Here is a 10000-nt window from a genome sequence, read left to right on the forward strand (position 1 = left end):
GCAGGTAGATTCTAAAATCTACCAGTCACTCACAATTTTTACCAGTCACCATTTTACCAGTTCATATTCAACCGTTCCAAACATTGCAATGCCAAGTAAGATCATTTTCTGATCAATACTTTTGTTTCAATAACTCTTTTCATCACAAATTTGTGCTTAAACTTTTTGATTTTAGATGCTGCGTATAATTCAGCATTCACCTGGGCGCCTGTAGAAAAATTTCACCAGTCGAGGTGACTGGTGGGTTGACATATTTCACCCGCCAAAGGCCAAATTCAGCCGTCATTGGCAGGTGGACGGGTGCTTATTTCCATCCCTGCCTCACGGCCTCCATTTCCCCTGAAGCAGCAACAGGCCTGTACTTGTCTCTGTACACGTCCCCTATCCCTGCATGCTTCATCTGTTCCTGCTAGCTACTTCTCTCATTTCATTTATCTCTCTCTCTCTCTGTAGTTCTCTCTCTCTTCTCTTTCTCTCCCCCACCTAATAATTTCTCTCACTCTACCCTCATTCATTCTCTACCTCTCTCTTTCTCTCTCTGTGTGTCTTGCTCTCTTCTTCTCACTCCTCTCTCCTCAACACTTTCTCTGTCTTACTTTCCCCTCTCTCTGTGGCTCTCTCTTTACTGTTCGCTTCTTTCTTTCTTTCTTCCTTTCTTTCTTTCTTTCTTTCTTTCTCTCTGTCTTTCTCTCTTTCTTTCGTTCTTTCTGTCTGTCTTTCATTCTTTCTTTTGTATCTATTCTTATCTGGTGATTCCCATTGCTCTTCATTTGTGTTCTGCCAAAAGCTTGCGTTTGTCGTAAATATTTATGGCTTTGTGTGTGTTTTTGTGGGTACATTTGTGTGTATGTGCACGTGCATTTGTGCGTGTCTGTGTGTGTTTATGTGTGTGTGTGTGTGTGTGTGTGTGTGTGTGTGTGTGTGTGTGTGTGTGTGTGTGTGTGTGTGTGTGTGTGTGTGTGTGTGTGTGTGTGTATTTGTGGCTGTCTCTGTGTGTTTGTGTGTGTGTGTGTGTGTTTGTGTGTGTGTGTGTGTGTGTGTGTGTGTGTGTGTGTGTGTGTGTGTGTGTGTGTGTGGGGGTGTGTGTTTGTGGGTGTCTCTGTGTGTTTTTGTGTGTTTGTGTGTGTGTGTGCTTGTGTTCTGAAGAGAGAAACAAAACATGACAAAGACAGAAATTGTGTAACTGAACGATTGTAGTCACATGTTCATGTGAGTATGATATGTGACCTGTCAAGAGAAAGTAAACACGTCTCAACCCCTATCAGCCAATGAGTCAGTGTTACAGTCAAGTGTTTAAGTTCACCCTCTGGGAATTACTGACTGTGGGGTGGAATCTCTCACACCAAATTACCACATAAGCCATGAGACAGAAGAAAGAGAGGGAAATGCAAACATTTTTTTGCACTCAATGTATTTTTTGAATTCGCCCTTTGGGGCTTACTGGCTTTGGGGTGGAATTTCTCACACAAAATGGCCTCACTGTTACAAAGTCATGAGACATTGGCCATGAGACAAAAGAAAGGAAATTGCTACTTTAATATAGACTGATTTTTTTGCCATACGGTGTAGCCTCTTACTGCAGATGAGGTCGACGGCAGGCCTATTCACTATTTCCTGAAAATACTCAACTACATCATAACAACATTACTATGACAGTACCCTACTGAGAGCCTTAAGTAACATAAACTTAAGACATAGCCATTACAATTTTGGTGACAGCAAGGTTATAACGCTAAGGGGTTAAACGTGAAAGTGTGCACCAGAAAGATTTTGAAGATTTTGAAGTGCACCTGATTCGTTATTTAATCACCTTCCCTAATGGGCAAGACTTTGTTTTCTTTCAAGAGTAGCTTGATTCCTGAACCCTTTAACTCATTAAGACACAGCGTTATAAATTTGCTGTTACCACACTGGCAATGACCAAGTTATAGTGCATTACTAAAGGCCCTGTGTTATGTCATAGTATTGTAGTACTGATAGTTCACTTTTCAATGACTATTACAGCGTGCCACTGGAGGTACGGCGTGCATTAAGGGGCTACTGTACGTATACACCAAAAGTCAACTAAAAACTTCTTAGGGCTCGCTAGTAATGATATAAACGTTTCATTTTCAAGGCCAAGAGAGATTAAGATTTTTTTAATGGCCTTGGCTTAGTTTTCTTGGTCGTGAAAACAAAACAGTTGACATTGTATTTTTGGAGTACACACTAGATTAACTTTTGTCTCTCTGTATCTTTCCTCTGGTCCCTTTCAGGGTTGCCAGATGAGACTGATGATTTCCAGCCCAAAAAATGTTCAAAATCCGCCTGGAAGCACTACATCAATTTGAACTTGTCTATTGATTTACTATGGCCATAAATTTGCAGAAAAACTCGCCCAAATGCCCTTCTTTCCCATTTTTACCCGCAGACGGCCATCCTAAACAGCCCAATTGGGAGGGAAACAACCCAATCTGGCAACGCTGGTCCCTTTAGGGCCTCTGTACAGTACATGACTCAGGTCATGACTGGGGAAGATTACTGTGTAACGACCCCTCAGTCTTTGACAAGTTACAGTACAAGTGCTTCTATCTGCACAGTAATTCTGCTGCAGGCCACTCCTCTTCAGGAAACAATACTCCTTTGTTTCTGCTTCACTGTCGGTGGCAATTGTGACTCCACATGTCACCGTCAGCTTTTAAATATGTAAGCCTTAGCCTTCATCTTAAATATATGTAAAAAAAAAAAAAATACGGCCCTGCCGTGGCCAACCGGTAGGGCACTCCCCTGCCATGTGACTGACCCGGGTTCGAGTCACGGCCCGGGTCCTTTGCCAACCCCTCCCCGTCTCTCTCCCAATTCGCTTCGTGGCCACCTCTCACACTGTCCTATCCATAAAGTTGAAAAATACACAAAAAAAATCTTTAAAAAAATAAATACACTAAGGCTTACCTTAGTCATGTACGGTTTATGTTTTTGGGATCCTCATGTCCCTCTGCTGCAGGCCACTTCTCTTATTATGAAACAATGCTCCTTTGTTTTGGCTTAACTGCCAGAGGCAAGTGTTGCTGGAAATGCCACCTTCATGTGTAATTACACTGAAGCTCAAGAGAGTTATATGTACTGTAGATTGACTAATAGACAGATACATTGATGAACTTTATTGGAAAAAAAGAATATACTGTACACATTTTTGCTGGTGGAACACTGCCAGTCTGTTTTGTAGGAAAATGAATGGTGGTCTGTTTGATTTTATAATGTTTAATGTGTAGACATTTCTTCTGTGTGTGTGTGTGTGGGTGTGTGTGTGTGTGTGTGTGCGCGCGTGTGTGTGCGCTCGCACATGTGCAAGCTTATGTGTGTGTGTCTATGTGTAAATGCATGTTTGTCTAAACGTGTGCATGTGTGTAAATGTGTGTACATACTTGTGTGTGTGTGTGTGTGTGTGCAGGAGTTGCGGTCTGAGGTAGATCTGGAGGTGCTGGGGGACACTGAGGATCTGCAGCTCTCCTTCACTGCCATCTGCCAGGACGGCAGCGTCCACCCCGGCCTCAAACGATGCTCCAACGTCAAGGGCGGAGACACGGTCAGTTACATCACATTATGCTACAGTATACTACACCAGGGGTACTCAATTAAAAGTCACAGAGGGCCAGTTTTTCCAAATTCCTCCCACCATCACACTATCTGTCGCCAGAGTTCGAAGCCGCCGCCTCGCCATTAATTTCGTATAACCGGTCACCTCGTCGGCCGTTATCCCTTACTTATTATATGGTTGTGACGTCATCTGTCGAATGCTCCATTCATTTCAACGGGGCTCCCCAACGTTCGGACGTCTGTTATTTTTCGATAACGGACGGGTTGGTCTATAACAGACCGCTGTCAATGGCAACAAGACTTTTCACTGCTAAAGCGACTTTTCAACAAGACTCTAATCAGCTGCTGTGTGATAGACAGCGTTGTCTGGGCTACCGCTGTCAATGGCAACAAGACGTTCACTGCTAAAGCCACTGGCTTGTATACAAGTCAGTGGCTAAAGCGAATGTTTCATATCACTCCGCAGGGGGTCCGGTCTTTTGTCACTCTAATCAGCTGCTGTGATAGACAACACCTGTTGTCCTGGCTACCTAGCTGTTGCCTAGCGGTGTTCCACAACGGCACTGTTTTGTTTTGCGCTGCAACAATCTTAACATTAAATAGGTCTAAAGAAATGTCCCCGCCATGTGTGAATCATTTAAGTATATCCATATAATAAGCGGGTTAACTTTCGGCGAGTCGGTCGCTTTGTGGAATAGCAGCACTTCAGAGAGAACAAGACCCCTCCGCTCCGCGTCGGGGTCTAAAGATTCTCTCTGTCGTGCTGCTATTCCACGGTAGCGACCTTCTCGCCGAACGTTAACCCTTACTTATTATATGGTTGTGACGTCATCTTTCGAATGCTCCATTCATTTCAACGGGGCTCCCCAACGTTCGGACGTCTGTTATGTAAGGGTTAACGTTCGGCGAGAACGTCGCTACCGTGGAATAGCAGCACGACAGAGAGAATCTTTAGACCCCGACGCGGAGCGGAGGGGTCTTGTTCTCTCTGAAGTGCTGCTATTCCACAAAGCGACCGACTCGCCGAAAGTTAACCCGCTTATTATATGGATATACTTAAATGATTCACACATGGCGGGCACATTTCTTTAGGCCTATTTAATGTTAAGATTGTTGCTGCGCAAAACAAAACAGTGCCGTTGTGGAACACCGCTAGGCAACAGCTAGGTAGCCAGGACAACAGGTGTTGTCTATCACAGCAGCTAATTAGAGTGACAAAAGACCGGACCCCCTGCGGAGTGATATGAAACGCAGTGAACGTCTTGTTGCCATTGACAGCGGTAACCAGGACAAGGGTGCTGTCTATCACAGCAGCTGATTAGAGTCTTGTTGAAAAGTCGCTTTAGCAGTGAAAAGTCTTGTTGCCATTGACAGCGGTCTGTTATAGACCAACCCGTCCGTTATCGAAAAATAACAGACGTCCGAACGTTGGGGAGCCCCGTTGAAATGAATGGAGCATTCGACAGATGACGTCACAACCATATAATAATTTTCGATAACGGACGGGTTGGTCTATAACAGACCGCTGTCAATGGCAACAAGACTTTTCACTGCTAAAGCGACTTTTCAACAAGACTCTAATCAGCTGCTGTAATAGACAGCACCCGTTGTCCTGGCTACCGCTGTCAATGGCAACAAGACGTTCACTGCTAAAGCCACTGGCTTGTATACAAGTCAGTGGCTAAAGCGAATGTTTCATATCACTCCGCAGGGGGTCCGGTCTTTTGTCACTCTAATCAGCTGCTGTGATAGACAACACCTGTTGTCCTGGCTACCTAGCTGTTGCCTAGCGGTGTTCCACAACGGCACTGTTTTGTTTTGCGCAGCAACAATCTTAACATTAAATAGGTCTAAAGAAATGTCCCCGCCATGTGTGAATCATTTAAGTATATCCATATAATAAGCGGGTTAACTTTCGGCGAGTCGGTCGCTTTGTGGAATAGCAGCACTTCAGAGAGAACAAGACCCCTCCGCTCCGCGTCGGGGTCTAAAGATTCTCTCTGTCGTGCTGCTATTCCACGGTAGCGACCTTCTCGCCGAACGTTATCCCTTACTTATATGCCATACATGTACAATACATTATATTCCATTTCACTTAGCTGATGCTTTTATCCGAAGCAGCTCACAGTTATTTAGGTACAGGACATTGATTTTACAGGTATGGTACACTGGCAACTACTGGAGCCCAAGAGGGCCCAAGATAGGAAGAGTTTTCTCAACGACTTGTGTTCCTATGGGAAGTTAAAGGCCTCAGTAAATAAGAAATTTACTGATTGCAGTCCATGGAGGAAAACATCCACCCTGCCACTCTGCCTCAACGTCAAAAGTGGCAACACAGTCAGTCAGCATTCAGGAAGTGGTCACAAAAATGCATAGGGTTCTGCGTAGTTTCTATGCTCCTGGAAATTGCCACCATACAACAAACCAAAAATGCCAGCTTCGTGGGTTTTGCTATTTCATCATTCAGCTTGTCAAGACCTCATTGGAGAAATATGAGGAAAAGGATCTTCCATGATTTCCATGAAAGATACAAATGTGCGTCACGCAATAAATCACATAGTAGCATGCTGTCTAACCTCCCTTGGCTTGGTGTCTTAAAATACTTGTATTTTTCTAAACAAAGCAACATTTTGTATCTATTTAGGTATTTTTGCCTCACCAATAGACGGGTTGAACTAAAGCGACATTTTGTTTAGCCCTGTCTAACTTTCCTTGACTTGTTGTCCTAAAGATATGTTAATTTTTATAAACAAAACAACATAGTGTATGTGTTTAGGCAGGGGCGGAGCTATAGGGAGGGCGAGCAGGGCACTTGCCCCTGGGCCCAGGGCCCTCCCGTATTAGTGCTGGGGACCCTATTGTGAGCTTGGCAAGCTGTATAGGGGGCCCTATCAGTGTCTTGCCCTGGGGCCTTGTGTGCAATTGTTCCGCCACTGTGTTTAGGTATCTAGTACGTACAGGCAATGCTTTATCTAAACTGAAGAGACATTATGGGATGTTTTGACTGGGATGGCGTGGAGGGCCTATTTGTACGTTGCGGGGGCAGCATTATTGCGTTGCTATGGAGGACTGTGAGGAGTCTGAAAAAAAATTCGGAATGGCTACAGGAGGGCAAATGTAACCGCGCAGAGTTAGAAACCGTAGACAACAAAAGACGTGTTTGTGGCATTGAAGAGTGTGCGTTTTTTGTGTGGGTATGCCAGTGTGTACGTGCAAATGTAAGTGTGTCAGTGTGTGTGAAAGAGTGTGAGAGAGTGTTTAAGGATGACCTTCTCCACAAGGACAAAGCAAGACACAATACTCTAATACAGAGTTCAGTTCAGTTCAGTTCAGTTCCGTTCACTTTATTTGTACCCGTAGGTAAACTAGTTTTGCAGTTTAAAAAGAAAGATGAGTGTCCTTACATATAGGAAATGTGGAATCTAATGAGTATGTATAGGCTATACACAGAAATAAATAATACAGGGACAGTGTAGACATATGAACATAAAACATACGTATATATACACACAAGATGTGGAGTGACAAATAGTGCCTCATGCACTATTTAAATAACTATAGCAGAAGTGACATTACATTCCTGATTCAATTTAAAGTGCAGAATGCACGTTAGCTTTCATAACAAACCTGCCACTAGTAGACAATAGATATAACACCACTGGTAGTGAAATATAACAACAGCAACCCGGCCACTGACAGCTTTGGTGGAGCTCGGGATAAACGCACTGATGAAGGCTTGATAGCCGAAATGCGTTTGCTTTTGAACATGGTGGTAATCGATAAATACATAATATTTAGACTTAGTTTGTGAGTGCAGATTTTTCCTCTTTCAGGAGCTCGGGATAAAGTCATTTGAAAGCAGTCGTACAATGGTAATGAGGTCCCAATTCTGCCCCTCCCTTCTCCCTCAGCCAGTGACGCCTTTGTCCCCCCTGTCAGCTTTCCAGACAGCAACTTAGCATGTCCATGATCCATTGAAATAAAGGGGGCTAGGAAGTAGACTAATATTTATATATTTATAAATCATATTATAATAAAACAGTTTTATACTATGCCAGTTTTTCCGAAAGGGCAATTAATGATCTTACTACTGATCTACGGTAATATGGTTAAGGTGACAAGGACAGGTGTAGACTAATGCAAACCGATAAGATCCATCTGACTCCAGTCCAGACACACCTTTGTTTGTACAGTACTGCTTACTTCCCTCTGAATGTTGTTGTACAGCCAACTGTATTGACCCGTAGCTCTGAGGCAATATTCTCTGACTGGTTAGATCTGGGTTGTCTAGGAAAGAGGTAAAACACTAAACCAGGAAGCTCAGAAAGTAGGATAAAGTGAGGGGGAGTTTATATTGTGTAGAGACACTTGGTAGAGACGCCTTATCTTTTCTTTCAAATGGAAAGTACAGTCTCTCAATATTGACTGTCCACATATTTTGAGACGGTTACCCATTTGTTTGATCTGTGCAACGAATTGTTGAGTAGTATAGTGTTGACCGGCTAAAATGTTAATCTGAAAGAAAACTGAAAGTAGCTGAAAGAATAACCACACTAAGTGAGCTTGAAGGAGCAGTCTGTCTTATCTTAAATAGTTCTCTATGTCTGTATCCGCTTCCACACACAAAAATTGACACTACCTACACCCTGCAGGCTTCCTTCTGTTACTGTTTTCAGGCTGACTATAACTGTGCAGATGCCTGTGCCCGCACCAGTTACATTTGGAACTAAAGTGAACCACCCACCTTCATACCGAGCTCTGAACTTTTCCATATGTGAGCATTTGTTAACCTGGATGAACCTCCTGACGTCCACAATGTCATCACGGTTCGTAGAGAAAAAAATCAAGCATTTTCCCATTTCCATCTTTCCGGTTCTAGAACGCTCAGAATTGCAGTGTGAACAGAACACACCGGTCGGTTTTAGATCAGGTGCACAATTCTCTGTCGGCCTGAATGCGTCTCAGGGTTGCAAGTGATCAGGTAGGATCAGGTAATCCTGATCTTACTCCTTCTTCCCCATAAAAGTGTGTTCCCGCTTTACTTGCAGAAGCGTCACACCTCAAAGCGGAATGCTTTGGCATGAAATAAATACACCTTTGCACGATGCCACCCTGCTCTTTACAGTACACCTGATTTTCTTCTCTGTCCTCCTCCTGTACTGTAGATGGCGTTCAACGTGTCGCTTTAGAATTCGTTTAGAATAGTGTTTCTCAACGAGGGCGGCAGAGCCTCTCAGGAGGCGTTGATGAGCTCTTGGGGGGCGGGGGAGTGTTGAGAAGGATACAGCTGAGAGGGGGCGGTGCTTAGTTTTGGGGGGCACTTGTCCATTTAATTTTTTTACACTAAGGTGGGCATTGTCAGGCTCATGATGAGGTCAAGTGGGCATTGTGAGGCTTGTGATGAGGACATTGTTAAAAAAAGGTTGAGAACCACTGGTTTAGAATTGAGAAACAACACTCAGAGAGTTGCATGTTACCATCCCCCCTGTAGGTGGCGTTCAACGTGACGGTGCAGCTGGCTGGGTGCGTGGACGGGCCCCAGCGGTTCCACATCCGGCCCGTGGGCATGCAGCCGCTGGAGGTGGAGGTGGAGGCCGTGTGCGAGTGCGAGTGCCAGCGCCAACCGCAGGCCAACAGCAGCCACTGCGGGCACGGCACGCTGAGCTGTGGCACCTGCCTGTGCGAGCCGGGCTACATGGGACCCCAATGTGAGTGCACCGAAGAGAAGGCACAGAGCAGCGACTGCAGGTGAGGATACACGCACACGCACACGCACACACACACACACACACACACACACACACACACACACACACACACACACACACACACACACACACACACACACACACACACACACACACACACACACACACACACACCCACACACACACACACACACACACAGCTAAAGTGTTACCGAAAACCCTTAGAGAACAAATACACTCTTTAGCGACTGATTGACTGTAGATCAGGGCTGTTATGGCCTTTTTGCATGCTTACAGGAGTGCTTTGAAATACAATGGGTGTTGTGAAGACAAGGCAAACCAACTACGTACTTTTTTGCAACAGTGTCCTTTGCATTTGCATAGACGGCACACACAGGTATTTTAAAGCTTGTGACCTATGCCCACACTGCAATGGGTCCTCAAAACCTTTGCAGGACTTTGCTATCTTTTTTCACCGGGTGTGGGGCCGGGTTAGCCTGATTATCATCGACTTTCAAATCTCTTCGAGACTTGGTCTGACCAAGAACATAGCGATTAACGTTTCCCGAACGGCATGGTTGATCGATCCGCCTCCCTAGGTTTGCTACTGATTGACTAGTGTCAGACAAAGTGAGATGAGTTCCCGATTTTTTGGGAGATCAGAAACATTTACATTGCCCTTGGCCTGACTAGAAGCAACGCAGAGGGTGTTGCGT

At 44.7% G+C, this 10000-nt stretch overlaps 1 protein-coding gene across 3 annotated transcripts in view; it reads left to right on the forward strand.

The window, feature by feature from the left end:
- Nucleotides 1-10000, forward strand: part of itgb6 (integrin, beta 6) — a 53872-nt gene that overhangs the window by 18398 nt on the left and 25474 nt on the right. For all 3 annotated transcript variants that reach the window (XM_063212023.1, XM_063212025.1, XM_063212024.1), the window contains 2 exons: nucleotides 3431-3565; nucleotides 9068-9324. In XM_063212023.1, the coding sequence (XP_063068093.1) occupies nucleotides 3431-3565; nucleotides 9068-9324 (392 nt within the window). The remainder of the gene's footprint in view (nucleotides 1-3430; nucleotides 3566-9067; nucleotides 9325-10000) is intronic.

Source organism: Engraulis encrasicolus, chromosome 12 (genome assembly GCF_034702125.1).
Source record: "Engraulis encrasicolus isolate BLACKSEA-1 chromosome 12, IST_EnEncr_1.0, whole genome shotgun sequence".
NCBI lineage: Eukaryota > Metazoa > Chordata > Actinopteri > Clupeiformes > Engraulidae > Engraulis > Engraulis encrasicolus.